General features: G+C 39.5%; 2 protein-coding genes across 6 annotated transcripts in view; both read right to left on the reverse strand.

The window, feature by feature from the left end:
• LOC114880035 overlaps window positions 1-26,833 on the reverse strand; it is a 47,919-nt gene that overhangs the window by 5,244 nt on the left and 15,842 nt on the right. For 2 of the 5 annotated variants that reach the window (XM_029195604.2, XM_029195603.2), the window contains exons 4-5: window positions 1,024-1,357; window positions 50-219 (exon numbers count right to left, since the gene is read on the reverse strand). In XM_029195604.2, coding sequence (XP_029051437.2) covers window positions 50-219; window positions 1,024-1,357 — 504 coding nt within the window. Of the gene's footprint in view, window positions 1-49; window positions 220-1,023; window positions 1,358-3,089; window positions 3,622-26,833 lie in introns of those variants that run through there. The other 3 variants (XM_029195605.2, XM_029195607.2, XM_029195606.2) reach the window with 3 other exon arrangements.
• LOC114880038 (interferon regulatory factor 2-binding protein 2) lies at window positions 5,508-17,628 on the reverse strand. The gene is made up of 5 exons (XM_029195617.2): window positions 15,997-17,628; window positions 10,228-10,379; window positions 9,315-9,501; window positions 8,946-9,193; window positions 5,508-8,804 (listed from the first exon to the last, which is right to left on the reverse strand). The coding sequence occupies exons 1-5, from the start codon at window positions 16,706-16,708 to the stop codon at window positions 8,664-8,666; spliced, it is 1,440 nt and encodes a 479-aa protein (XP_029051450.1). The 5' UTR covers window positions 16,709-17,628; the 3' UTR covers window positions 5,508-8,663.

Genomic DNA, 26,833 nt, shown 5'->3' on the forward strand with positions numbered 1-26,833 from the left:
CTTGAAATTTTCTTTCAATAATTTATCATGAGAAAAAAAAGTAACTTACGCGTTAATACAATTTCGAACGCGACCAATATTATCGCCGATCGTGCTTATTTCTTTAATCTGAATCCTTGCATCTTTGATCAATCTTTCCATTTGTTGAAGAGCTGTGCTCGTTTCCGGACTTAATACCGGGGAAATCGGCAATGTTATGCTAGATCGTTTACTATCCAGCTGAAAATGAATTAAACCTAAGATCAATATTATCATTATTATTAATATTATTATTATCACTATTATTATCATTATTATCATCATTATTATTATCATTATTATCATCATTATTATTATCATCATTATCATTATGATTATTATTTTCATCATTATTACCATCATCAACATCATCATCATCATCATTATCATTATCATTATCATTATGATCATCATTATTATCATCAATTATTATTATTATCGTTATTATTATTATTATTATCGTCATTATCATCATTATCATTATCATCATCATTATTATCATCAATTATTATCATTATCGTTATTATTATTATTATTATTATCGTCATTATCATCATTATCGTTATTATTATTATTATTATCGTCATTATCATCATCATCATTATCATCATCATTATCATCATCATTATCATCATCATTATCATCATCATTATCATCATCAATATCATCATCAATATCATCATCATTATCATCATCATTATTATCATCAATTATTATTATTATCGTTATTATTATTATCATTATTATTATCATCATTATCATTATCATCATTATCATTACCATTATTATTATCATTATCATTATCATCAATATCATCATCATTATTATCATCAATTATTATTATTATTATTATTATTATTATTATTATTATCATCATCATCATCATCATTATTATCATCATTATTATTATCATTATCATGATCATTAACACAATTATTATTATTATTATTATTATTATAATATCTTTCTCGGGTCTTTTATTTTGTTCATAGAAAATAATTCTACCTCTTCTTCTTCGTTACCATCGACGTCGTCATCGTTGTCGTCGTCGTCATCGTCGTCGTCCTCGATCGGCTTCGCTGGGATCGTTGGAACTTTGTTCGCGCTTCTGATTATTTCCGTTTTACTATTAAAATTTTTACACGAAGGTGCGGCGCGTCTATTTTCAGACGAACGAGTTTCCATTCTTTGTCGTGCGATTGGAATACGAATTTTACAATAACAATCAGAATTATAATTGCAATTATAATCACTGGTTGATTGCGAATGCATTCTTGAATAAGATGTCAGCAATGGATTCTCGTATAGATCCAAGTACTCTAATACATTAGGCTTCTTCCTGTAACAAAAAATTGTGCGAGTATGTTAAATCAGGGCTGTCAGTGACCGGTGATACTTTCAACATTCGATACATGAAAAATAATTCTGATTTAAGTAACAAATAAATAAATAAATAAATAAAGATGGAGTTATCGACTTGTAAATTCTCATCGTTTTTCGCTCTTTAGTTTGCTGCTATTGGAATGTAGCGCGGATCGATTGGTTGCACCAACGATAGACTATAGGAAAATATGAACAATTTCGCGAAACAGCTATACAAAATGTAGAACAAATATTTTTCACAAAGATTAAAAGAAACTTATCGTTAAATAAGTATAACAGAGAAAATAAAGGGGAACTCGTTATGGTTCAATTTCTTATTTTAATCATTTCTCCGCTAAGGAAGATTATAATCATCCAATACAAAAGTCGCGTGCCTGTATTTCGAAATATGTACAACGAAAATTTCAAAATGAGATACAAATGAAGTATAAGAGAAAAGAAAACATTTATTTTTTTGAACAATTAAAGAGATTCGTAAAAGGTGACGTAGATGCACCCCGAAGGAACTGCTCACTTTAATGTTTCCAGACTTGCTGATCAATAACAGTACGTGAATGCTACGTAATTCGCGACTGCGTTCTTTAAAGCCGATGGATCGGTACAGAGATGCTTTTCGATAAAGGTGGTTCACCTAACATTCGCAATTTACGCTGGTGAAATTAATTCTAGACACTTTGAATAAAAATATTCTTTATTTCATATTTCTGCAGAAAATGTATATTCAGCTGTGCTAAATTGATACCGTAATATTTTTATTGTAATCTATAATGTTTATAGTTATTATTTTCACATGATTCGGTTTGTAAATGTTTTAAAATTTTAATTTAAAAAAATCTAAACTCTGTTGTTATTTTTGTTTTTGCGCCTGGCAACACGAAACGTAGCAATTTTTATTGTATATTAAAATGGTCTTTTTACTGATTTTTTTATCTAAGCGACGCCCTAAAATTAGAAAACAATGATTAGAATATAAAATATAAATGATTATTATATTAAATAATTTGAATAAATGCGAAATTTAAGTAAAAATTTAAGTGTCCAGAATTAATTCCGCTAGTGTAGTATTTTACATTTTTTTTCCTTGCTTTTTTTTATCATAACAGTAACTAGATTCCAAATAAAAGATATGGATCTATTTCTAATTGGATAAGCCTGGATTTGATGAAATCGTCGAATTTACTTTCCACGTGACTTTTAACAAATAAGTATTTTTCATTGTAATCCTTGGTTGATACACTATTTCTTACCGGCAATCAGAAACATTCTTAACTAATCGTAAGTAATTTCCTTGGAAGAAACGTGCCAAGATTATTTAGTTATTTGCTTATCGTGAAATTTCAGGGAAAATAAAAAAAGTGTTACGTCGGTTGTTACATAGATAAATAAAGTTTCTTGTTAAAAAATTTCGCTATATTCATTGCGATTGCAATAAATACTTTCTATCATTCTTTTCTGATTTATCTTACCGAGTAGCAGGAAGGAAGGAAGGAAGGAAGAGAATATAAAAGAAAAGTGAAAATGAAGACAATGAAGTGCATTTGAATTAAAAGCGGTGTAAATTGATGAAAGTTTAAATGAGGGAAAATCCGAATTAAAAATGATAAAAATGAAGTTTCGAGAAAAACAACAGCAAATGTTTCACTGATGAAACTTTGGCTGAATTTTATTTCACGTTGCCGGTCACACACGTGTTATTGATATTCATAGAAGATTACACAGCTAGTCCTGGTTTGCTCGACAATTTGCCTCCGTAGCAGCGGCTTTATAGCTCCTGACTCTCGACAACGTCGTAAGAAATAAGAAAACAGTATGGTTTCTTTTACACTCGGTGTTAGCTATTCAGCGACGTACATATGTATAAATGCCCTGACTGTCCGATCACGCGACATCGTCTAACCACCATGAGTTGTAGTGTATCGGCTTTAAAGGCACGGTTTTGCGCACAGGCAGGCAGACAGTGAAGCGTGGCGGGCATACGAGCCGAGTCTGCAAGGAGACAGATCAATATGCTACTTTTCCCGCTTTCTTCCTGTCTCCCTTTCTCCCTTTCTTCTCTTTTCCCGCTATTTTCCTCTCTTACTCTGCTGGTTGGCCCAGCTATAACGCGCCAGCTGAACATTGGCATTGATTTTCAAAGTTCAGCAAGTTCCTCACCGTCCGTGTCCCGAAGCACGGAAAGCTTGAACGAGTGTCGCCGTGGGGCGGGCAACACGTTTTCCACCACGGCTACTACATATCTCGTCTCGTGTCCATTAGGTCCGATCAATACCGTCCGATGGCGCGTAAATTTGCCCGTACAAACATCCAATTGAAGATCCTTCAATTTATTATTTATCACATTTTTTAGATTTTTACCAGAAAATTGTACCAATAAATTATACGATTATTTGTAGTCAGTCCAACGAGACGAGTCAGTAAATGTATACAAATTCTCAGTGTAACGCGAAGCAGGATCGGCTTACGGTATATCGATCCCTGCATATTAAAAAATAAAAAGCTACTTATTTTGGAACAATAACAAGCTAAAGTGAACTAGAGCGAGATTCGCTCTAGAGCTAACCCTTTTTCGACTATTTCCGGTCAGATCGGAATAAAAAGGGAAAATTTTTTTTCGGCCATTCGTTGAGATTTTGACCCACTAAACACAGTGGCGCGAGAATTGACCTTACATTGACCTTACCGTTTGCTATAGCTCCCTTCTCAAGATTTTCAATCTCAAATACGGTATGGGTAATAATAGGTGTAAAGTCATTTCCCAAAATCATGACAAATATTTTTTGCGCACCCTAACGCTATAAGTTCCCTCCTGGCTTTCCAAGTAAGGGACCACGGCAAAAGACCGCCGAAAGTTGGCCCTGAACTCGGCACTCGCCAGCCAATGGTAAGAGCCGCTGACATCCATCGTGCGAACACCACGCAGCTGTTTTGTTTACATTTATTGACTCGTTTCGTTGGACGGACTATACAGGGTGCCCCAGAAAGAGTGTTAGTCCTTTGAAGGGGTGGTAGCTGGGATGATTTTGAACAACATTTTCCTTTTCGAAAATGTTGTTTGAAGCTTCGTTTTTGAATCATTAACACGTTAAGCGCCCGGCCTGTTTTGCTTGCCGTTCGTTTAGGCCAGCGGTTGAACCTAAAGTCTGTGGCCAGTCCTCGAGGACCGGCGGGGCCCGAGCGGAAAGTCCAACGACGCTCCCTAGGGAAAAATACTGGCCAATTAGAGCGCGCATAGCGCGCGGGTTCACGGACGGCAGTCCCGACTCCTGTAATACCAGCAGCGTGCCGAAAGTGTTCGTTCGGGGCCTGGGCCAAGCTCATTCTTCGTAGCCGACGCTATCGTCCCTGAGCATGCGCGCTATGCGCGTGCTCTGATTGGCTAGTGTTTTTCCTTAATAATTCAGAAACGAAGCTTCAAACAACATTTTCGCAAAGGAAAATGTTATTCAGAATCGGGTATACTTCCGAAAGGCCTCATCACCCCAGGACAACCAAACTTCGGATTTATAGTAATTGAGGGACGAGAAATCGAATGAGACCATTTTCAGAACTGGCAAATAAACCGTTCTCGAGATATACAGGGTATTCTAAAAGTGCGGAAACCCCCTATTATCTTGATAAGAAAGCATTTCCACGCAAAATGACTAACCCTAACCCTAACCTAGGTTAGGTTAGTCATTTTCCGTAAAAATGCGTTCTTATCGAGGTAATAGGGGGTTTCCGCACTTTTAGAATACCCTGTATATCTCGAGAACGGTTTATTTGCCAGTTCTGAAAATGATCTCATTCGATTTCTCGTCCCTCAATTACTATAAATCCGAAGTTTGGTTGTCCTGGGGTGATGGGGCCTTTCGGAAGTTTCCCCTCAGAATCACCCCAGTTACCACCCTCTTAAAGGACTAACACTCTTTCTGGGACACCCTGTAAAAGATGTGGGATATAAAAAGTAACAACACAGGATTTTACGAAGCCAAGATTAACGACTCTACTTCGTCAACCAAAAACAATTGCCAATGGTGTTGGCAAAATGTTTCCAAATTACCGAGCCACTTAAATTTTATCTTCTTAGCTTCGGGGTGAAAATTCGACGCGTGAATAAAAACGCACAATTATTACACATCAACACATATATTTTGCTTTTGCATGTTGCATACATACGATAAACAGTACAGTGTTTACGCGTTCTTCGAGGTATGGTATACTAGAAAATTTCATTATCCACTACTACAATTGCTATTCGACGTATTATTTCGTACTTCCGCTTTCGTGTGTATTCTGTGTATAAGCTATTTTGACGAGAATCATAGGAAATGAAACAAAACGAAAATGAAACGAAACGAACGATAAATACAGGCTCTATATGAAAAAACGTTTGCGCTCCTAAATAAGAAGAAAGGAAAAAAAAAGGGAACTGAAATAAGGGTTCGTTAGTTTTCTTCCTTTCGTAAATTGAGCAAGCGTCGACAGTGCGAAAGACAACGAATAACACCAAAGAGAAAGATTAAATGTTCGGTAGACGACAAATTGGACGAAACCAAGTGTAACAATAATCCGTTTTAAGAATTCTTCTTCGGCTCGCTCGCAATAATTCAATCGTTCACAGTTAAAATAAATAAAATAAAAAAAAAAAGAAAAAGGAAAAAAAAAGAACAAAGAAACCGTCAAAGAACCAACTTTCTAAGAGAGTACCGGTTCACAAATCATACGTGTGATGAAAAAGAAGAAATAAGAGGTCGTATCTGCGTTGAGAAACTAACACAACTGCTTTTGCTACAAAGTATTCTTTTTTTTGTTTTGTTTGTTTGTCTTACAAGCGGATAGGTATAAACCCATAAACGAGTACCGTTAATCACCTTTGACATTGAAGAAGGTAGAAACTACCTGCCTTGGACTAAAAAATATCACGTACAGCCTCTGTTAAGTATTGCTACGATCAACTTTGCTCTTTTCTCCTTTCTTACATTTTCACTCTCTCGCTCGCGTACAATTTTCATACATTCTCTCCCTCTCTCGTTTAATCAATTTTCCACGATATCTCGGTACATAAGCCGCTTAACGCTACGCAGATAGCCTCTAAACACGGTTGTTTCAATCACGAAACAACGAGGAAATTCAAGGAAAAAAAAAAAGAATAAAAATAAAACAAAGAGCGCCGTTGACCAAGGGAAACGATCCTCAAGATTCCGCTTGAAAATGATTTTCAGAGCCCTTCTCTCTCGACAACGATGATAGAAAAAGAAAATGTCCGCGGCACCGCTAATCTCGTTTCGCGAGTAAATTTTTCGATCGCCGCTCCTTTCGCGTTGTGCCAATATGTTTTAAAAAATTTTTCTTCTTTTCTTCTTCTTTTATACAAATATATACAAAAAAGGAGTTGCCTGTGTATCCGAAAAATCCTTTTTCTTGGTGAGAAAAACAACGAAAAAGAAGAAAAGGTTCTCGGACACCAGCAAGAGAACGTTACGTATGCTTGTGATTCTTTTTTTCCATTTGTTTTACACGTTTTTTTTTATTATTATTATTTTTTTTTTTTTTTAAGACATAGCGAGTGTATGGTTCCTATTTGACGGGCGTACCTTCTTTTTCATCGGCAAAATGAAAAACCAAAAGGCCCTCACTTAAAGTCTAGCGATTAACTTAAAGGCGAAAGTGGACGTTACACGATCGGACAATTAAGATCCGTTTTACAAATGACTGAAACAAGAACGATGTTCGCCTCCCCTTCGAGCCAGCCCCCATTCTGGCTTCGAATATCAAAGAGATATACAACATTTCACGATTCGCATGAACGAAAGAAAAAGGAAAAGAAAAGAAAAACCAAGTAGTACGCATAGAAAAACAACGCGACGAGCGTTTTAAACACAAACGTCTTGCAGTATTTTTCTTCTTTAGACGCACGATTATCTTTTACATTAATTCGAAAGAAAGAAGAAAGAAAATAATTTAACGGATATTAATACGCAAACAAATGTAAGTTTCTTTTGTACATTTAAAAATGGTTACTCCTTTAGTCGTAAGTTTTATTAATAACGCGGTATGTACACATATACACAATGTACAGAAAAAACCCGTACGCTGGGTCTAAATATTTCCGCCATTCTTTTTCCTTTTTTCTTTTTCTCCTCTGTTTCGTTATCGTACAATGAGTGTTGTAGTAGTAGTAGTAGTAGTAGTAGTAGTAGTAGTAGTAATAGTAGTAGTAGAAGTAATAGTAGGAGTAATAGTAGTAGTAGTAGTAGTAGTAGTAATAGTACTAGTAGTAATAGTAGCAGTAGTAGAAAGAGTATACAAATAAAACATTAGAAAAGGACGATTCAAACACCGAAAGCATTGTCGCTTCGGTTGATCCGCGATTACGCAATTGTAGCGTGAGTAAAAATAAAGTACAATATACAGACGGTCAATTTTTGCGGTATCGTGTTTTATACCTTTCTTTTTCTATACGTGTACAGAAAGTGTATTTGAGTGTAATGGGGTGTATGTGTGTGTGTGTGTGTGTGTGTGTGTATGGTTGAAGCAAAATCGTGCGGGCGTACGTGTTAATACGTGTACGTTAAATATTTGTCCTGTGTATACGTATCTGTATGTTGTTGTTGTTGCTTCTGTTGTACTCGAAAAAAACCGCGAAAACATTCGCGGAGACAAGAAACGATAAAACAAAGGCAGATCGAGCCTAAGTACAAACCCAACCCTGACACAAAAATCTCTCCACTTCTCGGTTTCTCTACGTTTATATTGTATATCATTCGAGAGAAAATTACACGTTTGTTTCTCGCGCGTTAAACCGTTCTACGACATAACCCCGTATGTACAAACACGTGTCATAAAACCGACGCCAGCGTGCAAATATGCCAAAGACTTCTTCTCAAGACCAAGTCGAAAACAATCCCCGATCGAAGGCGTATCGATCGGGTGAAAACAATCACAGCTCCGCCGATCAGGTCATCAGCTTTCATGAAGCCTGATTCAGCGAAACGGAAACGGGACGTTTCGTCGTTTGAGAAATAAAATCGTCCACTTTCCCCCGACAACGTCAACAATCATGGTGATTATTCCAATTTTACACCGACAACGCCTTTGGCTCGAATCGAACGTTGGTGTTTTCAACGTCATCACCAACTTCTTGTATCACCGTTACCAAAAGTGTGTGTTTTTTTTTCTATTTATTTGTTTTTGGTGTACCTTCACGGTTTCACACCATGATACCCTCCTCAGTTGAAGAGGGTGCAAAATTTTAGCCCCGATTTAAACGTTAAAGAGAATCTTTAAGTTTCCCTCTCTTTCTTTACTTTGAGCCCAGAGCCCGTGGTGTCGTCACCCAAGATAGTGGCTATCTCGCCTTGCATGAATGCCCACGGCACTTGGCTGTTCGCCAATGGACACTTTTCTCCGCTGGGGCAATAAACCTGGAGAAACGAGAAAATTAACCTTCGGTTAGATTCGGTTCTCTGTGTTATTTAATGCATAAATTTTAATCTGAGTCTGAATCAAACAATAAGTGAATGGAAATCTAAATGAGAAAGAAGAAAGCGAAGCTTCAAGCGTACCTCCGAGCCAGCACCCTGTCTTTTTATGCTTTCCCGGCTGCAAGGGAAGCAAAATTTGTGATGAGGCACGCTAGGACACTGAACAAAGTGCGTGTCCTCGAGACGTTCTTGACACAGGGTGCATTTTAATATAGGTGCCGATACTTGTTCAGCAGCACCGGCAACCTGCGCTACCGCTCCTTCGGACGACGTTGTCACGGTCGTCGAGGAGACGTGCCTTGAACCGCTCGACCTCCTGCCCGAGGACCCTGCAAAATCCACGAAATATTCAGTTCAACTTGTTATCGTTTGCTTAGTACGATTTCGACTGGTCGTAAGCGATCCAGACGATCATGATATCACGAATAAGAAAAAAAACATCGTTACTACCTGAACTATTCGGGCTGTGCTGTGAACCTCTGGAGGCACTGCGTTGCTGAGCATTCGTTGCCGTGGTCGGTGGGCTTCTGCTGGTCGGGCTCGGATTGTTTGGCGGTTGTGGTACCGATTCGGGTGAGGCTAGATTATCGGCAACAGACATGAGCGCGGCCATAGGCGAAGGGCCATTTGTTGTACCCTGCGGGGCAGAAAATTACCTTCAATTTGCATGTTACTTATAAACAACATCTATAAATAAAACAACCTTGAATTAAGACCGAAGGAATAAGAAATCACATTTGTGTATATACATGCTCGAAGGATCATTAATATGCAAATGTTACGCACGGTCGTTAACATGGGTACGCATGTATGCAATGTTAGTGATGTGCGGCCCGACTAATGTGTCGGGTTCCCGACTATTCGGGTCGGTTCGGAAAACATCGGGCGGGTGTCCGATGGATACGTGCAGTCGGGTACCCCGAGTGTTTCGGGTCAGGTCGGATAAAGTCGGGCAGATTCGGACGAGCTCCCGCGGGCCGCGACCCAACTCTCATGTACTTGTTAATACTTGCACTAAGCATATGCAAAATCTGTTTTATATGGAATTTTGGAATAAGATCATTTTTATGTGGAAAAATAATACTTGTAACGAATTTATTTAAAATTAATTTCATTCCACGTCACCTGTATGTTCATGTTACACAAAATAGATTTTGAACACATGCTTATTGCAAGCATTAACAAGTACATGAGAGTTGGGTCGCGGACCGTGGCCCGCGGGAGCTCGTCCGAATCTGCCCGACTTTATCCGACCTGATCCGAAATAGTCGGGCTACCCGACTGCCCGCATGTATCGGACATCCGCCCGAGCCCGTAATATCGGGTACCCGAACATCTCTAATATATGTATAAATTTGATTACCTGGTGATGATTCGTCTGTGAATTATCGGTTGAACCTTCTTGCGCTGGTGGCGGCGGTGGTGGAGGACTCGTTCGTGGACGAAGAGGAGAACCTCCACCATTCGCCGCTACATTTGCTGGCGCCAAAGGAATAGACGGGCCAACGTATCCTCCTAAAAAGTCGATCAATTTTCATTTTCATTTTCGTTCATTCATCCCGCCGAATTGTATTTGTAATTACTTCGCGTCAAAATGATTGCCAATCGTTCAAAATCTCGTCAGCCTTTAATATAAACATAAGCCAACTATTGAAAGACAGGTTAGATATTCTTTCCATTTCTTTTTTTCTTTTCATTTTTCCTGAATCATTTAGGTCAATCACCTAACAATTATACAATTAGTATACCTAACCGTTGATCAATAACGAGACAGATGTAAATTATCAACAGAGACAGGTATGTACGTTGGATCAATTTTTAAACGTCGAACAACGAATTATCGACTGTCCGTTAAGTCGATCAAGCTCCGGCGTTACACTGTGAAATTTATATTCTGCCAACACTTCTCGTGTCTCGATAGTAGTAATATAACAGGACATAGCGAGGTTACGCATTTTGATATTGTTTACCAACCATTACGGCTCACCCTGACCAATGAAATGGTTAACGCAACGATACGACTCGGTACCGGCGTACTTGTAACTTTATCTACTCTCAATATTTATTTCTAGTATCTACGTACCACTGATGTTACCACAATTATTTTAATATAACCTTCTTAGAATTTTCACATTTGATACGTCTACTTTTTCATCCTGCTTATCATTAGTACTTATTATTAATGGGAGAAAGAGAATTGGCGTCGTATGAAATAAATGGACCGAACTATTGGGCCAAAGTTAAATGGAGTCGAGCAGTACAGTGTGTACACTTTACAGAGATGTACCGAAGTAACGTAACGCAGCATCCGCGCGTACTTACGTATGTAAGTGAGTAACGTGTATCTTTGTCGAGCATCGGTGACCAAGTATACGAGTGATCGAATGATCGAGGTCTCTCAGCTAGAACGTGGTCTACCATCGAGAAGACGTGTGACCGGTACTTTTCCGTGACGACTCTGATAGAGCCGAGGGCCGTTGGCGTGTCTGTCTGTCTCTCTATCTCGAGAATCGTACCGAGAAACATAGCTGCCGTAGGAAGCGTGGAAAAGACGGGTAAAGAGGCAACTCCGCGAAAGAGGAGGGAAGCGAGTAAAGCGCATGCGCGCTTTGTAACACAGAGACATCGCACCACGCGCACGTAGGCGGTTGGCTTAGTCACACTCTGAGTTTTCTACATATGTATATCGTTGCTAACCTAACTGATCGCCTATATAGTGGCCTTGTTTCGAAAGTATGACCCAGCACCCAGCTACCAGCTATCGTCTAACCAGCGCAGCGCATCGTTTACGCCGTCAACACGGACTAACGTACTTACTTACACTAAGGAACGAGACATCGTAATATGTATACGATAGCGTGCAACTGAGGCTTCCTTTAATCAAGCAAAGGGAACAAGTGCCTATGTTGTCCGTGTGCTCTCGCAAGAGGCCAAGATCAATGGAAAACAGAGATTGGAGGACCTTTCCCTTATCACACTCATTTTCAAAATGCTTTTCTCTTCTCGTTCAACTTGACTCGTCGATAGATCGTTCGAAAACATTAAACGCGCATTCGATATGCTCTATCGGATTGAAGTCACGTGTACTGCAACACCTTATACTTATACCTGTACTTATACATATATGGCAACAAACGAACGCGATACTCTCGTCCAGTGACGTAGGACAAAGTCAATGTATATACATGGCTCTATCTGTACGCGATCGATCGAGCATAGTCGAGAACTTACGGAGCGTGGCAATATCATTGCGAAACACGACTAAACTCGACTCGACTCAAGCCTTGCTTACTCTCTCGCTACTACCCGTTCACGACGCGACCTGTCTGTCGTTCTCCTATGCATGCATCTACATTTCTATTAAACTGGATCGATGGAGCAGAAACTGACCAACTTATTTTCCTTAACCCTCCTATATCGGATACAGAATCATTTTGATCCTACCACAGAAACGGAATATGGAAAATCTAGTTTGTTTTGTAAAATTCAAGGAAAAATTAAATTTGTTTATATTCTTTATGTATAACGACGTCAAGGGTAGGAGGATTCACCATCCCAGAGTGTACTATGCACCGATCACAAGAAGTCTCGCGGAACGGCACAGGGACAAGAGGAGGTACTACGCACACATAGACTAACACCTTAGTTTTACACGAGTTTATATAGCGATGTGACCGCTGCGACCAATCATATGTCAGGACTGTAAGTACGTGTGAATCGAGGTGGGGTATGGCCAATCAGATTGCGTTATTCTCATGGGACTTTTTGTGATCGGTAAACAGTACGTTTTAATTATGAGTTATGGCTGAAATTGATCCAGCATCCATTTGCCACGTAAATGAAAACGAAAACGTAAACGTAAGCCAATGAAATTCTTTGTTTCAACAAATACGACTGTTCAAGTAAATTAACTATCTTTCAAGTATATTGAGCGACAGGAGAACGTAACACGCACAGATAACAGAGTGAAATAGATAATAAATTTAAGTAATTGGACAGGGAAAACCAGTTAATTATACCAACGGTCAGATAATTATACGCAGAATTATGTTGCTTCGACTCTTTTTAACGAGATACGGATACGAAACTCGTAGTAAAGTTCGCGTAATGTATTTATTAAATTATTAAATCAATAAACAAAATTGTAACAAACAAAGTTACAGAGATATGGTTCGGTAATAAAAATCATCAAGGTCGAGCAAATGTTTAGTCTTCTGATTAAAATAATACTAGAGTATTTTTTTTTAAAACGCATCACAAATTGAAAAACTTTTTTATCTTAAATTCTCCTAAAATCCATGTTTATTTCCAGACCCTAATCTTTGCCAGCAGTAATCTATTTTTATCGAAACGCGTACACGTTAGCGTGGATTCTATCTTTTCAACGGAAACGCTTCCCTCAAGGATAAAAAGTTAGATAAAGAAGAAAGAAAGGGAAAAAGGCAGGGAGAGGAGCAAGTATAATCAGTGTCGTTACACTGTCGACACGAATTTTCTTCAACATTCTAGCGTGGTGTATGTATACAGGGCCGGCCCTGGGCCTAGACAGACTAGGCGGCCGCCTAGGGCCTCCGTAAGACAATTTTGCGTTTAAGAATACAAGAAGACCTAATGTTTACTTGAATATTAATCGATGTAAATGCAAATTTAGAATAAGTTTCCGAATGGCCCCACCAAAATTGAGAACTCAGATTCGGTATATAATCTAAATTGACTACCAGAAACCGATTAAAATTGGTTTCAGAGCTGGATGTCTTGCGGTTTTTAAAATATCGTGGTAAGAAATTTTTGTACAATTTTGGGACTACGTATGCGCTATTCGTTACTGCGCATACAAAGAACCTAACCTAATCTAACCTAACCTTACCACCAGGATAAGACATCCAGCTCTGAAACCAATTTTAATCGGTTTCTTGTAGTTAATTTAGATTATATACCGAACCTGAGTTCTCAATTTTGATGGGGCCATTTGGAAACACAGCCCAAATCTAAATTAGTTATACAAGCTTTAATGTTAATTTTATAAATTTTATTTGAGCTACTTTTTTTATGTTATATAAGTAAAGGGGCCCCCAAAATCTCAGGGCCGACCCTTGTATGTATAATACCTATTCCTTAGAAGAAAAGGAACTTAGTTGTTCTGTAAAATAATTAACGATAAGTCTAGACACCTACTCGATAATTATGAGAATACAGATGAATACGTATTACGAAGGTGAATGTTACTATTAAACAAAAATATTTTTTTATTTTCACACTTTTTCATTTTACAAAAATATTATAATTACGGCTATAGTCGACAATTAGCCAAACCTTTGGATGCCTTCGACAATTGGAATATTTATTTTAATCCTTCGATGCCAGCAACCGGAAACTAAAATTAGTCACCGAAATTTCCAACTGATACACATTTCTCTGTTGAACAAATAATATATAAAATAATATTGTAAATCATCAATATGATTACTGTTTCCATGTGATTGCTACAAAATAGTAACGGTTTAAGGTTAGCTAAACTTATTTACTTTTTATAACGTCATCGCATTGCATTTTATTCCATTTCCATTTCCAGTATCAAAGTAATGACTGTTATCAGAAATTTGTATTGAACTTAATATTATTATGTACTATCTTTCACGTTTGCTTCAAATTTCTTGTAACATTGAGAAGAAAAAATTAGTGAACAGAAAAAAACATTCAGATGTCGAAAGTACTCGTACCAGTTTGATTATTAAGTACCGACAAATTATTTAACATTTTCGTCGGTCAACTTTATTTTAATGGAAGAACAGTGTATACATAGTCGAAATTTTCCAGGAAATATTTATAACGCAACGATACGACATACGATAGCGCGCGAAAAGACAGATGGCTGTCCCATAATGACTGCAGCCGAGTGAAGTGATTCGATAACCGTAAATACACGCGTTAAGGTCGAATTAGAAAGTGGCCAGTGTCGAAATAACGGTCGATGACCAAGGTCATCCTGTTCGTACTTACGTAGGTACGGTACGGTACGGTACGATACGCAACGCAAGCTACGCGAACTGGACCAACCTGACCCCATCTCGTCAACCGCTTCGTCAATGAACCGCGTCGATACGACGAAAACGAACTGCAACGACTTACTATACAGTTACTCTACTATGTATATGGGAGGAAAAATAAAAATACAATCTTATTGTATTTTGAAATTCATTTTTATATCCTATACGAGTCTTTCGTTAAGTTTCACTGACAATTGATCCGACCACCAACCTTTGAAAATTAAACTTCTATTATATATTTATAAATATCCTGTTAGTTTATTTTTTAACACTAACACAAAAGTATTGGCCTAATGTCTTCTCGTTGATCGTCGATAAAGGAGAGCATTCGAATGCATTCAGATTTCCCAAAGTACAGGTCAGAATCACCATTAAAATTAAATTTATAAAATGTATACAAGCTCGATGAGATTTGTGTATTGAGCAACATACAACGGACTCATTCATTGTATCTAAATATACCGAGTGACGTCATTCGATCGGACGTCACGGAACAACACGGCACGACACGGAACGACACGGCATGGCACGGCAAGTCGGTGTATCTTTTGGTCGTCCTATCACGTGCTCAACGTATACGTCTCCTTTATACGCGTTTGGACAACTGCCGTCTCGTCCCACCCGAACCGTACAGAATGAAGGGAATGCTCTAGGCGAGGGAAAAAGATGAAGAGAGTTTGCAGCTGGAAGGAAGGAGCGAGCGAGCGAGAGAGAGAGGGATGTAACTTCCTTTTAACTCTGACGATTCCCCGAACGCCGAGGAACGAGTCTTTTAACGCGTGCACGCTCTTTTCTCATGCCAGATGGCCACGCGCACGACCAAACGCTTTCCTATTTTTACTACTCAGCCGATAAGAACCCAAGAAATACCATCTGTTTGAAAAAAAAAGGCGATACGCTGTTTCAATAACATGGGTACACGCATACGAGATAAAGTTACAAGTACATTGTGGCAAGTACAAATATCGGTTATATACACTGTGAAAAGAATATCTAAACTATCTTCGAACGCACAGTGTTGATGTTTCTAATGGAAAGTTTTCCATGGAAATTAGCGAAACGCGAAGGAAATCTACGTAACTCACCAGTGGTCTTAAAAGTAGTGGCGGTCTCGAAACTGGGTGCTCTTACAGGATGTTTTTCCTTGTTTCTGTCTTGTACGTAGCTAACGGCGAGACTTACAGCTGGCAAGGAATCACCTCTGGTCAACGGAGGCCTGACTGGATGTTGTTCTTCGAGCGAAAGCCTTTTCTCGGCGTGTTCGTCCTCGTCGATGGTCGAGATACCACGTTTGAGCTGTGCGATGCCTCTGTTGTGACTGAGGTTCACGTGATGCGCCACAGCAGCTAAGTGGGCGTTCGGGATTCTCACGTTATTATTTCTCATACCATTCGTGATATCGTGTGTTTCTTCGTGTTGCCGTGAGATCTGTTGCCGCGAGGTGCCGGAATTAAATTCGGTAATTGAATTTCGATGATGTAGTTGCGAGTAACCAGCGATATTGTGATGCCGTGAATGGCTCTGGCCAGTATTCTGTATAGGTAGAACGTCTAAATTAGTAGCACCGTTATGTTCCGTGTGCCCGGACGTTCTGTACGCTTTCGACGTGGACGATCTGGCTTCGTGGAAACCATGTGCCTTTTTCATTTGCTTGGCCGATTCCAATACCGCGTCTATCCTGTCGGCGCCCTCGTAATTCACGCAACCACGGCACACAGGCTCGGAAAATTCGGTGATCATCGCCCAAGGCATCCTGGGAAGATCGCACAAGTAGCACTGCGTTCTCTTTCCCATCATTTTGCTCGACGATTCCTTCGTCCCGTGAAAATTCGATGACGCGACTAGTCACAAACGACCTACCACCACACACCACCGATATCGCTCACATCCACCACTTTAATCCTCTTTCTGTTCCTTATTTATCCTTTTTCTTACACCTTCTTATTCTTTATTACACTTTCAATTTCAATATCAATATCAATATCCACAATGTCGATTTTTAAGCATATTCACCAGTCGAAGAAACTCTATTTATACCGTATAATAAACACCAATAGAAAAAGCAACTGTGCACTGGGAAGGAATCACTTTGATACTCCCACCGTCTTTCACATTTCCTTTCCACTCTCGTGTAGCAGGCTACATGGATCGACGCGACGATGCTCAATTTCGTCGATAACTGCGCCGGGATTTTAGCAAACCGCGTATAGGAGACGGCCCCGAAGCCAACAGAGACGCGCCGCAAAGGCGGAGCAGAGGGAAAAGAAGAACACGTTACTCGGACACCAGATATTTTTACCACACTGCTTTATCCTTTCGACAAACCTTTCACCGTCGTTTTATCGACGTAAGAAAAATCGTAAGAAAAAATTCGTAATGGCTCGATCAGCATCGGTAACGATGCATCGAGGAACGCCAATGAAAAACGTATATATACGTGAGAAACCGTATTCTAGGTTGAACACGAGACACGAGACACGAAATAATGATATGCGCGCAACACACGACGTGAGCTCACTCGGCTGCTTGCCGTACGAGGAGACGAACGGAGACGAACGCTCGAGAATGCGGCGGTAAAGCGGAGCTACGGGTGCCTCTCCCTTGCCCCTTCGTAACCCCTCGCCGACAAGACTCGGTACCCCGCTTCACCTCAACACAAGCCAACAATTCGACAACGACGACGACGACGACACAACGACGGCTACAACGGCTACGACGGCTACGACGCGCTCCGCCAATCGGGCCTTGTGGCGTCATGGTGCGTGACGTCATAATCGCAAAGCTGCGCATGCGCACCGCTACTTTCCCCCTAGGGGGACACGTAGTCAGCGACCGGGACTCGAAGCGCGAAGCGTGAACAGTCGATTAAACAGAGACGGAGAGAAAGAACTTGAAAAGAAGAAAAAAAAAGACGACGATAGCACGCGCGCGCACTCGCTTGCTACCCACTCTTATACAACCAGAAACGAGAGACGCGAAGTCCACTTTACACTCGAGAAAAAGCTGTTAATCAACTGTTCTTTCATCTTTTTTACCAAATATCAATAGTTTTTACTATTACTATTTGCTTTGAATCAAGATGACGCTTAATAATAAAACGTACAACCGTTACGTCCCCGTTCGTTTAATTAAGAGAATATAAAATCCAATTATGCTCAATGCTCGTACAACTTACTACATATTTCGTAACCGACAATCATACGTACATGTGTAATTACAAGTCCTTCGGTATATGTTTCAAAAGTAATTATTGTAGCATTATATCGCCATTACCATTGCATAACCATTAGAACTTTAAACCGACGCGACGTTTCTTTCAGAATGAAAGAAACACAATATTTTCTAGAATCCCCTCCTACATTTCTTACTGTTCAAATTTTACATTATAAATTTAATTATAAATATAAAAGCGGTTTTCCTTCTTAATAATCTTAACACCGATATTTTTCTCATTTAATCTACTTTATCGCAGTTGCTTTTATTCTTGATCAATGTTTGTAGGTTATCAAAAAAAACAATGGTTAAGTGCACTTAAATGAAATCGCTTGAATGATACAAACAATAGCAACGATACGAGTTTCGATGATCATATGGCGCACTATTTTATCGGGTTTTCTGTCATGATAAGGGCAATATCACGATAACCATCATAGGAGGCTTGGCTTACGACTTACGATTTACGGAATATGTATCTAAGGGGTCCACCCCAAAATCCCGACAGTCCGAAATCCTGACACCTAAAAGTTTGGGTGTCCTAACCTAAATCGAACTCTAACCCTAACCTAACCTTACAAAAAGTTACACAGAACTAACCTAACCTAATCTTCCAAAAAGTTACACAAAACTAACCTAACCTAACCAAGAACACGGAGTTTTGGTAGTCGGGATTTTGGGTGCTATCAATATGTAAGATAGTTTGGTTATAACAAACACAACTTTGGATTACAACCAATTCCTCTAATAAGTACAACAAGATTCAATAAATTATACCAAGTTACACTTGAATCGGTCCAATAGTTTTCCAGAAATATTTCCATTTTTGATTACCATTTTTCAAATACATACGTGAACATATACGAGGAAAAAGGCTCGTTAATTTTCAAGGCGCGCGAGTCACATGATATTAATAAAACAAACTCAACGTCTTCTGTTTTGTAATCAACCATAGGCTTAACGAAAATTAATCGCATTTCGTGTTGATCAGAAACGATATAGAGATAAGATAGTAACACCTTATCGGGATAACGTATTAAATTATGTGATTATTGTTCCGTCTGCGATAATATCTTTTCGTCACTCGTAACCACGTGTGCGATGTTGAAATCAATTTTGTATCTCGCTCGAACGAGCTCCGATAATAAATAAATTCACGTAATCTTTCGATACATCGTTGCGCATCCAGCAGGATGTTGAAACTTGCGATATTAAAAGAAACAAAGAAAGAAAGAAAGAAAGAGAAAAGGAAAGCATAAAAATATTCGACAACGTAATCGTTCATTACGTTTGCAAATAATCTTTATAAAGAAACGTATCGAAAGTTCAATTATAAACGTGCGAAAAGTCACGATGAATATTTATCTCGGTTCCCGTATTAAAAAAAAAGAAGAAAAGAAACATCGTAATCTTACAACTACAATAGATTGTTAATGAATCCTCGTGTTGTGCGTTAACTTGGTATGTACAACTTCAAATGTCGAGTATCTTGTAAAGAGTGACGTCACTTTGACGTCACGACACGATACGAGCTCGTAATACGAGCCTTAGATGCGGGAAAACGAGAAAAAAATGGAACAAAAATTTAACACACAGGCATATCCACGCGTTACGCAATACGAAGCGAGACAGTAAAAGTGGAGGATCGCGTAACGTTACTTGCCCGATAATAAGCTTCTACTATCGTTACTGATGAGTATCGCAAAAAAAAAGAAAAAGCGAAACAACCTAACCTTTTATTTAATAAAAATAGATACGTTGCAACATATTTTTTCGAATTAAACGATACCCTCAGGGGGTCGGCTCAGAGATTTCGGGGGTCCGAGGAGAGCTCCGAAATAGGGCACCTTCGCATATATGATATAAAAAAAGTACCTCAAATAAAATTTATAAAATTAACATTAAAACTTGTATAATTAATTTAGATTTGCATTTACATCAAAATCATCTTATGGAGGCCCAGGACCGGCCCTGGATACCCTAACACGTTTCTATCGGTTGTTTTTAATAGAGGGCAAACGGGACACTAGCCCCTGGGCCCCAAGCCCCGATTTCATTTGGATTTATTTCTACTTACGAATACATGTGTATGTGTGTGAACGTGTGAAACAATTCAAATGCATACAGAAATCGGGTCTATTGGTAATTTTGGAGTGACCTCTTTGATGACAACTCGACCATATGCGAAGCTACAAAGTATAGAACAAGACTAACTGTGGCGCGGGGCAACGAGGGTGTCCAGTATGCAACATGTCTCTATTTATGGGTCAAAGTAGATTATTCTACATAGAATATGCCTCCTTCTGTACAAATGTATCAGCAGGTTTCCTGCCAGTAGAAAAGCAAATAGTTTATTGTTAATAACGCAGGGCAACGAGGGTGTCCAGCATGCAACATGTCTCTATTTATGGGTCAAAGTAGATTATTCTACATAGAATATGCCTCCTTCTGTACAAATGTATCAGCAGGTTTCCTGCCAGTAGAAAAGCAAATAGTTTATTGTTAATAACAAGATTAGCGCGTTGAGTCCTGAACGATTTTTCAAACTTCAACCTGAAATGATAAAACTAAAATTTCTACATCTAAGGCCGTAGATCTGCGACCTTTGATTACAACCTGTTGAGTGAAGTGGATGTTAATATTACTTATATACGTAAGTATTTGGACATAAAAACGAGAGTATGCACTTGCATACATGTGTATGGCGAGTAGATGTTACTAGTCATAATTCGTAGAAGCGACTGATAGGGTGACTTTATCTAGTGCGACGCGCTACTAAATTATTTCCGGTTTGTCGAGACACGCGGTAGACGCGTCTGGCCACGATCACGCCTTCTTCAATATTCTTTCATTTTCACCAATTTGTTTATTTTGAGACCGTAATTAAGAAGCTGCACGGTTAATACCACGCTATGCCATTCAATTAAATGAATAATTTTATTATTGAATTTTCTGCTATCGTTCGATAACGATCGATTCTCAATGGAACATTTTTTTCTTTTTAACGAGTTTCGTCACGTGAATGAATGTTATGTTTACAAGCAAGCGAAAGACCGTATCAGTTGGCGATTATCACCGATAATACAAAAACCGAAGCCTCGGAAACGTGAATTCTAACACGGAACGTGGTAATTCATTTTTTTTTTTAAATATTACTGTTTGATGACTTAAGATGACAGTAAACATCCGGACACACCTGGTACGTGTCACAAGGTTAACTCGGTTGAAGCGTTACGTAACAGAATTGACAGATTTCTTAATGGATCGTTTTTTATAATCATTGATAAAGTGCAAAACCGATATAACTAACGTGTTTATTAATACTTTTTGACATAATTCAACTTTTGAAATATTGTATTATGTAAAGAACAAAAGAAGTGATTTAAAGTTACGAAAAGTATTTTTAAATTCCTACGGAGACGATCAGCAGCCATCGCGGTCGGTAACTTCAATTTTATAGGAGTACATACATAATACATATTATGTAATTATTAGAAAAATAAAAAGAGAAAGAAAAATTATAAAAAACTTTGAATAACGTTATTATATTTGTAACAAATAATAACAGTAATGACGGATAAAGTTCCGAAAGCAACAACCCTCCGATTTTTCTGAAATTTTTGTCAAAGCTTATCTTTGATTAGAGAAGAAAGTCCCTAGAAGGAATTTTTATGGTAGGGAAGGTAGGGAATGATATCAACGATAGTGTAGAAATTACTATTTGTTTACGTAACAGCCAAAATAATAGGTTTACATAAAAAATGTGAACAACATACATGAACTTTTATGTAGAGCTTTTTATGAGCTCCATTTTTTGTTTGAAACTTTTTTCTCTAAAATTAATATTTTCGGAGATATTTAGTAAGAACTGTCAAAACTTTGAAGGGGGCTGGAGGGCAAACGAGGCTTTGTCGCCAAAAATTGTTTTAGGGACTTTCTTCTCTAATCAAGGATAAGCTTTGGCACAAATTTCAGAAAAATCGGAGGGTTGTCGCTTTCGGAAGTACACTCAGTCCCATCGAAGTTGTCGCAGTGAAGTTGGCCACGCATTCACTCACCGACGCGGCATGAATGCGTAGTGAATTTGTAGCCAACTTCACTGCGACAAGTTCAATGCAACTCATTGTACATACATACACATCGAAGTTGTCGCAGTGAAGTTGGCGCACTAACACATTCACGCCGCGTCAACGTGTAACCAACTTCACTGCGACAACTTCGATGGAACTCAGTTTACACCCGTAATGACAATAATAATAATAATGTAAGGTAGGAAGTTGAAGGTTTAAATTGAAAAATCACATGGTCGATTTACCCAGGTCCATTTTTACTGTAGAAAATATGAAAAAAAAAAAATGAAATTGTGCAAATAAATAATGGAGGTTATTCTCGAATCTACTTATGTATGTAAGTACATAATCGCATCGTGATAGTAGAGACATCGTAGTTTTTACGTTTCGATTATTCTTATCGAGTAAGAGAGCCTAACAAAGAGAGCGTTGTACTTTTCCCAGCGTAAGTTTGCCTTTACCGGCGCGGCGAACTGCTTTACGTGCTCGTCGAGTGGTCGTGTGGTCGTGTGATCGTGTGTCTTGTGACGTCATCCGAGGCACTGGCAACGTGGTGAATGATGATGCGACGTTGTCATGTCGTTTCATATGCCGGAAATTCAGTCTCTTTTGCTTCTACGTAGATTCACGTTAATTCCGTTCGATATTCGAATGATTGCTCAGCGACGAGCGACGAGCGACGAGTGGCGAGTGACGAGTGAGTGATGAGTGACGAGCAACGATCGACCGGAAAACATTATTTTTCAATCCGTGCATTTTCTTTTTTCCGTTATTTGTTGATTGGAAAAAATACTTATTGCTGTTTGGCAATAAAGAAAGTAACATGTATTCGTTTGATCGTAAAGAACGTTGCTCAACTCGGATAATACCATTTTGTCACGTCGCAATGTATGCTACCCAGAGAAAATCAATCCGACACTCCTCTACTAACCTTTTCATAGAACAGAACCGCACCGCTATGCGCTACCGTCCGCCTCAAAAACATTGCACTCTTCAAGGGTCCGTTGCGATATTGACCCGAGGTTGCGCTAGGTTATTTCTGTCGGGGTTCGTGCACCTTTTTAGGCGAAACCTTTCAATTTTATCGGTATATCATAAGTTAATTCTTCTTTACTCTCTGTTACAGACATTCCTATTTTTTTTTTAGTTTACGCGTTATTTCGTTGATTAGCCTTCAACCGTGTCCTTGACCTCGTATTTGCACTCGAAACGTGTACTTTGACCCGTAAGTGATACGATCGTCATTTCGTCAGCTTGAAAGTATGATGGGGCTCCATAGAAATGTTTAGAGATTATATTTCAAATAAAGCAGAGAAAAAATTGTTCGGGGCTGATAGAGCTCACTAGAAAAATTGATAATCGAATTGTTTTTAACGCTGACAATATTTTCGATAACGTTTCGAAAATGTTTTAGTAAGCAAAGAATATCTACTACATGGAATTAGATTTCTTATGGTGAACAAGATGGAGTAAAATATTAACGATCTATACTCTATATACTACATACGTACATATGTACATAAATAAATACAATATGGAGTTTGAGCGGGGTAAGGAATCGCGAAGGATCGATCTTTTACATTTACATGAACCCCATGCTGTGTTTACCGTTCGAAATGGACCAAGAGAGGAGAATATGCGCGCGATATACGACCTAATTCAGTACCCTACTGATAACGATGACGTCATGATAGCCTGTCTACTCGTTACTAGTCACGGACAGTACGTGACACGAGACCAAACTGTACAGATGAGCTGTGCGATAATGGCGCTACTCTACATTACGTTACGCGTTACGCGTTACGCTATTCCTCGTGATACGTTCACTTTATTCTCTCGGAAATAATTTATTATTATCAATTTGATCCGTCTCAATTCGTCACTGAACGATTTTTCATCGGTTTTCTTTGGCTATGTATATATGAATAAAATACGTGTTTCAAGAAACATTCAATACGCAGCATCCAGCATCCAACAGTCTAGAGTTTCATCGATTTCATGTTGAAAATATACAAGACGTGAGAAAATGAAAGTTAAACACCCGCTTTTGGATCGATCAAGCAAGTAAGTCTTGGAGAGAACGTAGCAGTTGCGTTTCTATCGTCGTTCTTCCGTTGCCGTCAACTCACGAGATTGCGCGATGATGTCATGTTATTCAGCCGAGTTTACGCGTGTTTGTAAACAGGCAGAGCGAAAGAGAGAAATACTCGAATAGGGGCGAGAAAGAGGAAGGAGGAAGGAGGAAGAAGGAAAATGGAAGAAGGAAAGAGAAAGGAGAAAGGAGAAAGGAACAGGGGAAGTTGTGGGAGGAGTATAGTTACTCCTAATAGGTAATGGGGAGAGAGAGAGAATGGTTTGTGTCAGGTAGCTTGCCGTTCCGACTGCGCAGCATCTTGGCTCGTTTCTGGCGTATGCTGCGCGCCGTACGGCTTCGTTGGAGTTTGCTGTGTGTAGTATATTCTACGTATGCAACGAGTCGCTTGTCTCGTTTTCTCGTACACCAGCATGACGTCATGCTGCAAGTTGCACCGGAGTAACCGGGAATGGGAAAGGAGGGTTGGAGAGAGGCGGGTAAGCTACGTGGGGATAAAGAAAAGGAGCGAGGAGCGTAGAACGTGCAGAACACGCAAGCACGCACATAGGTACACGTACACGTGGATGCGCACGCGCAGAAAGTCGCGACGCCGATGGATTTGCTGTTACCTTCATGGAGCAGCCTGCGTGCAGGATACATGCGCGATGACATTGCTCGTGTGTGGCTGTGGCTGTTGCTGTTGTTTCGTTGGTTGGCTACTCTTCCCTCTTTTCTCCACTCACCTACCTACCTACCGCCGTGGCATAACCGGTTCCGCACCGCGTGCAAATTCTTTCCTATCCTCTCGTACTCCTCAACGTATTTCTCTCCTTTTTTCCTTTTCTTTTCTTTTCTTTTCTTTCTCATGCGGACCTCCTTCCGAACCTCCTCCGCTTCCCATCCGCTTGTTCCTTCTCGCTTTTTCCTTACGTTATGTTATATCATTTTCGCTTGCTCGTTCGAAGTACGATGCACCGGGTAAAGGAATGAAAGAGATCAAGGAGTTCGCTGGAACCGTCCACCATTCGACATCTTTGCATTCTGCATCTTCTCTCATTCTCTTTCGTCATTCGTCACCAATCTACAGATCGCATGTGTACGCTCGTTCGACGTTGGAATGTTGCCTTGTGGTCATATCTAGTGGGACGTGTTCTTCGTTTCATAGCCTGTCTTTATCGTACTACACGATTTGTTCCAACGTGCATGCACCACTCTTCTACTACTACGTTACACCCGTTGCCTCGGTCAATATCACATCGTACTCCTCTAGCTAGGTACACGCAGTACGCATTAATATCGCACGGTTTCGTGCTTTCCCGTTTTAGGATAGCTTCATGAGGCTGATCACACGCGTCTCTTGATACATATGCATATGGCACCGCATAAGTACATAAGTACGTATATGAAGTTTTCTGCTTTCTAATACTGCTTTCATTTAATACATATGTATATCTATGTACGTATTATGTAGTTTGTTAAAAAATGTTTAAACACGAATCAAGAGGAATAATTGGATTTGGTATGCATTGTCGGTATTCAAGCTTTCTAAACAGTATTCGCGAAGGCGACGCGACAGGGCAATGCCACGAAGAAGGAGACGACGCATATTGCACCGGACGGTTAATGGCGTGATGGCGTGATGGCGTGACATCAATGCACACGCACATCGAGGTGGGGCAAACGGGACGACAGGGGACGATAGGGAACGAAACGGGACGAAACGAGGCGAAATGAAACGAGCGGAACGCAATGTCGCGTGTCCCGTGAGCGGCAGTCGCGTGTGTCGCAAGTATTACACACGATCTCTTGACTAAATGCTTCACCGCACGAACACGTTCGTATTGCTATCGTTCTTTTACTTCTTCCTTCCTAATTTCCAATCCTTCGACCCTTCTTACGTGCTGTATGTAACTACAGTTGTATTAATTTATGCTATCCAAGATTGCCCGTTTAAGATGCACGAGAACGGCCTATCAAATCCAATATGACAGAAGAAAAGCTGTACACGTCTAATGTGATTTCCTTCTGAGGTGGCTGCTGTAATACCGGAATGCATGGCGTGTAACAACTTTTCGTGTACTTATAATGTATAGAAAATGAAGACGCGTTTAACACGCCTTTGCGTATTAGACTTTCTTCGGTTAAGAGATAGTATAAAACGCTGTACGGGAAACAGTTCCACCATTGTAGTAGTCGAGAAAACAAACTTGTATATTGTAGCCGCATGCCGGGCGAGCGCTTGCGAGAGCCCGGTTCCTCTCGCCGCCACCTAGCGCTCCCCGGCCCGAACTCGAGGCGTCCGGAGAGACGAAACCCCCTTCTCTAAACGATTATGCATTATGTCTAGTTTACACCAGACGAGTATTCTGTTTAGTATTCATTTTAAATCAGGTTGGTTTACTTAGTAATTAGTAAAATAGGTGAAGTAAACGGATTTTCCCTACCAGCGCTGATGCATTCTACCGCAAACTGTACCAGTCTAAAGTGTAAGGTGTAAGGTGTAAAGCAAGTTTAAGATAAGTAGTGGGGGGCTTATTTCCCCTACACTGCCTGTGAATCGAGGGA

This window comes from Osmia bicornis, chromosome 6, assembly GCF_907164935.1.
Source record: "Osmia bicornis bicornis chromosome 6, iOsmBic2.1, whole genome shotgun sequence".
NCBI lineage: Eukaryota > Metazoa > Arthropoda > Insecta > Hymenoptera > Megachilidae > Osmia > Osmia bicornis.

Bases quoted from the DNA above. Each gene is read 5' to 3' on its own strand.
- LOC114880038 (XM_029195617.2), bottom strand. From the start codon at position 16,708: ATGATGGGAAAGAGAACGCAGTGCTACTTGTGCGATCTTCCCAGGATG. The intron at 10,380-15,996 runs GTGAGTTACGTA...TCGACTTTTTAG, and splicing joins CACTACTTTTAAGACCACTG to GAGGATACGTTGGCCCGTCT. The intron at 9,194-9,314 runs GTAGTAACGATG...TGGATTTTGCAG, and splicing joins GCACAGCCCGAATAGTTCAG to GGTCCTCGGGCAGGAGGTCG.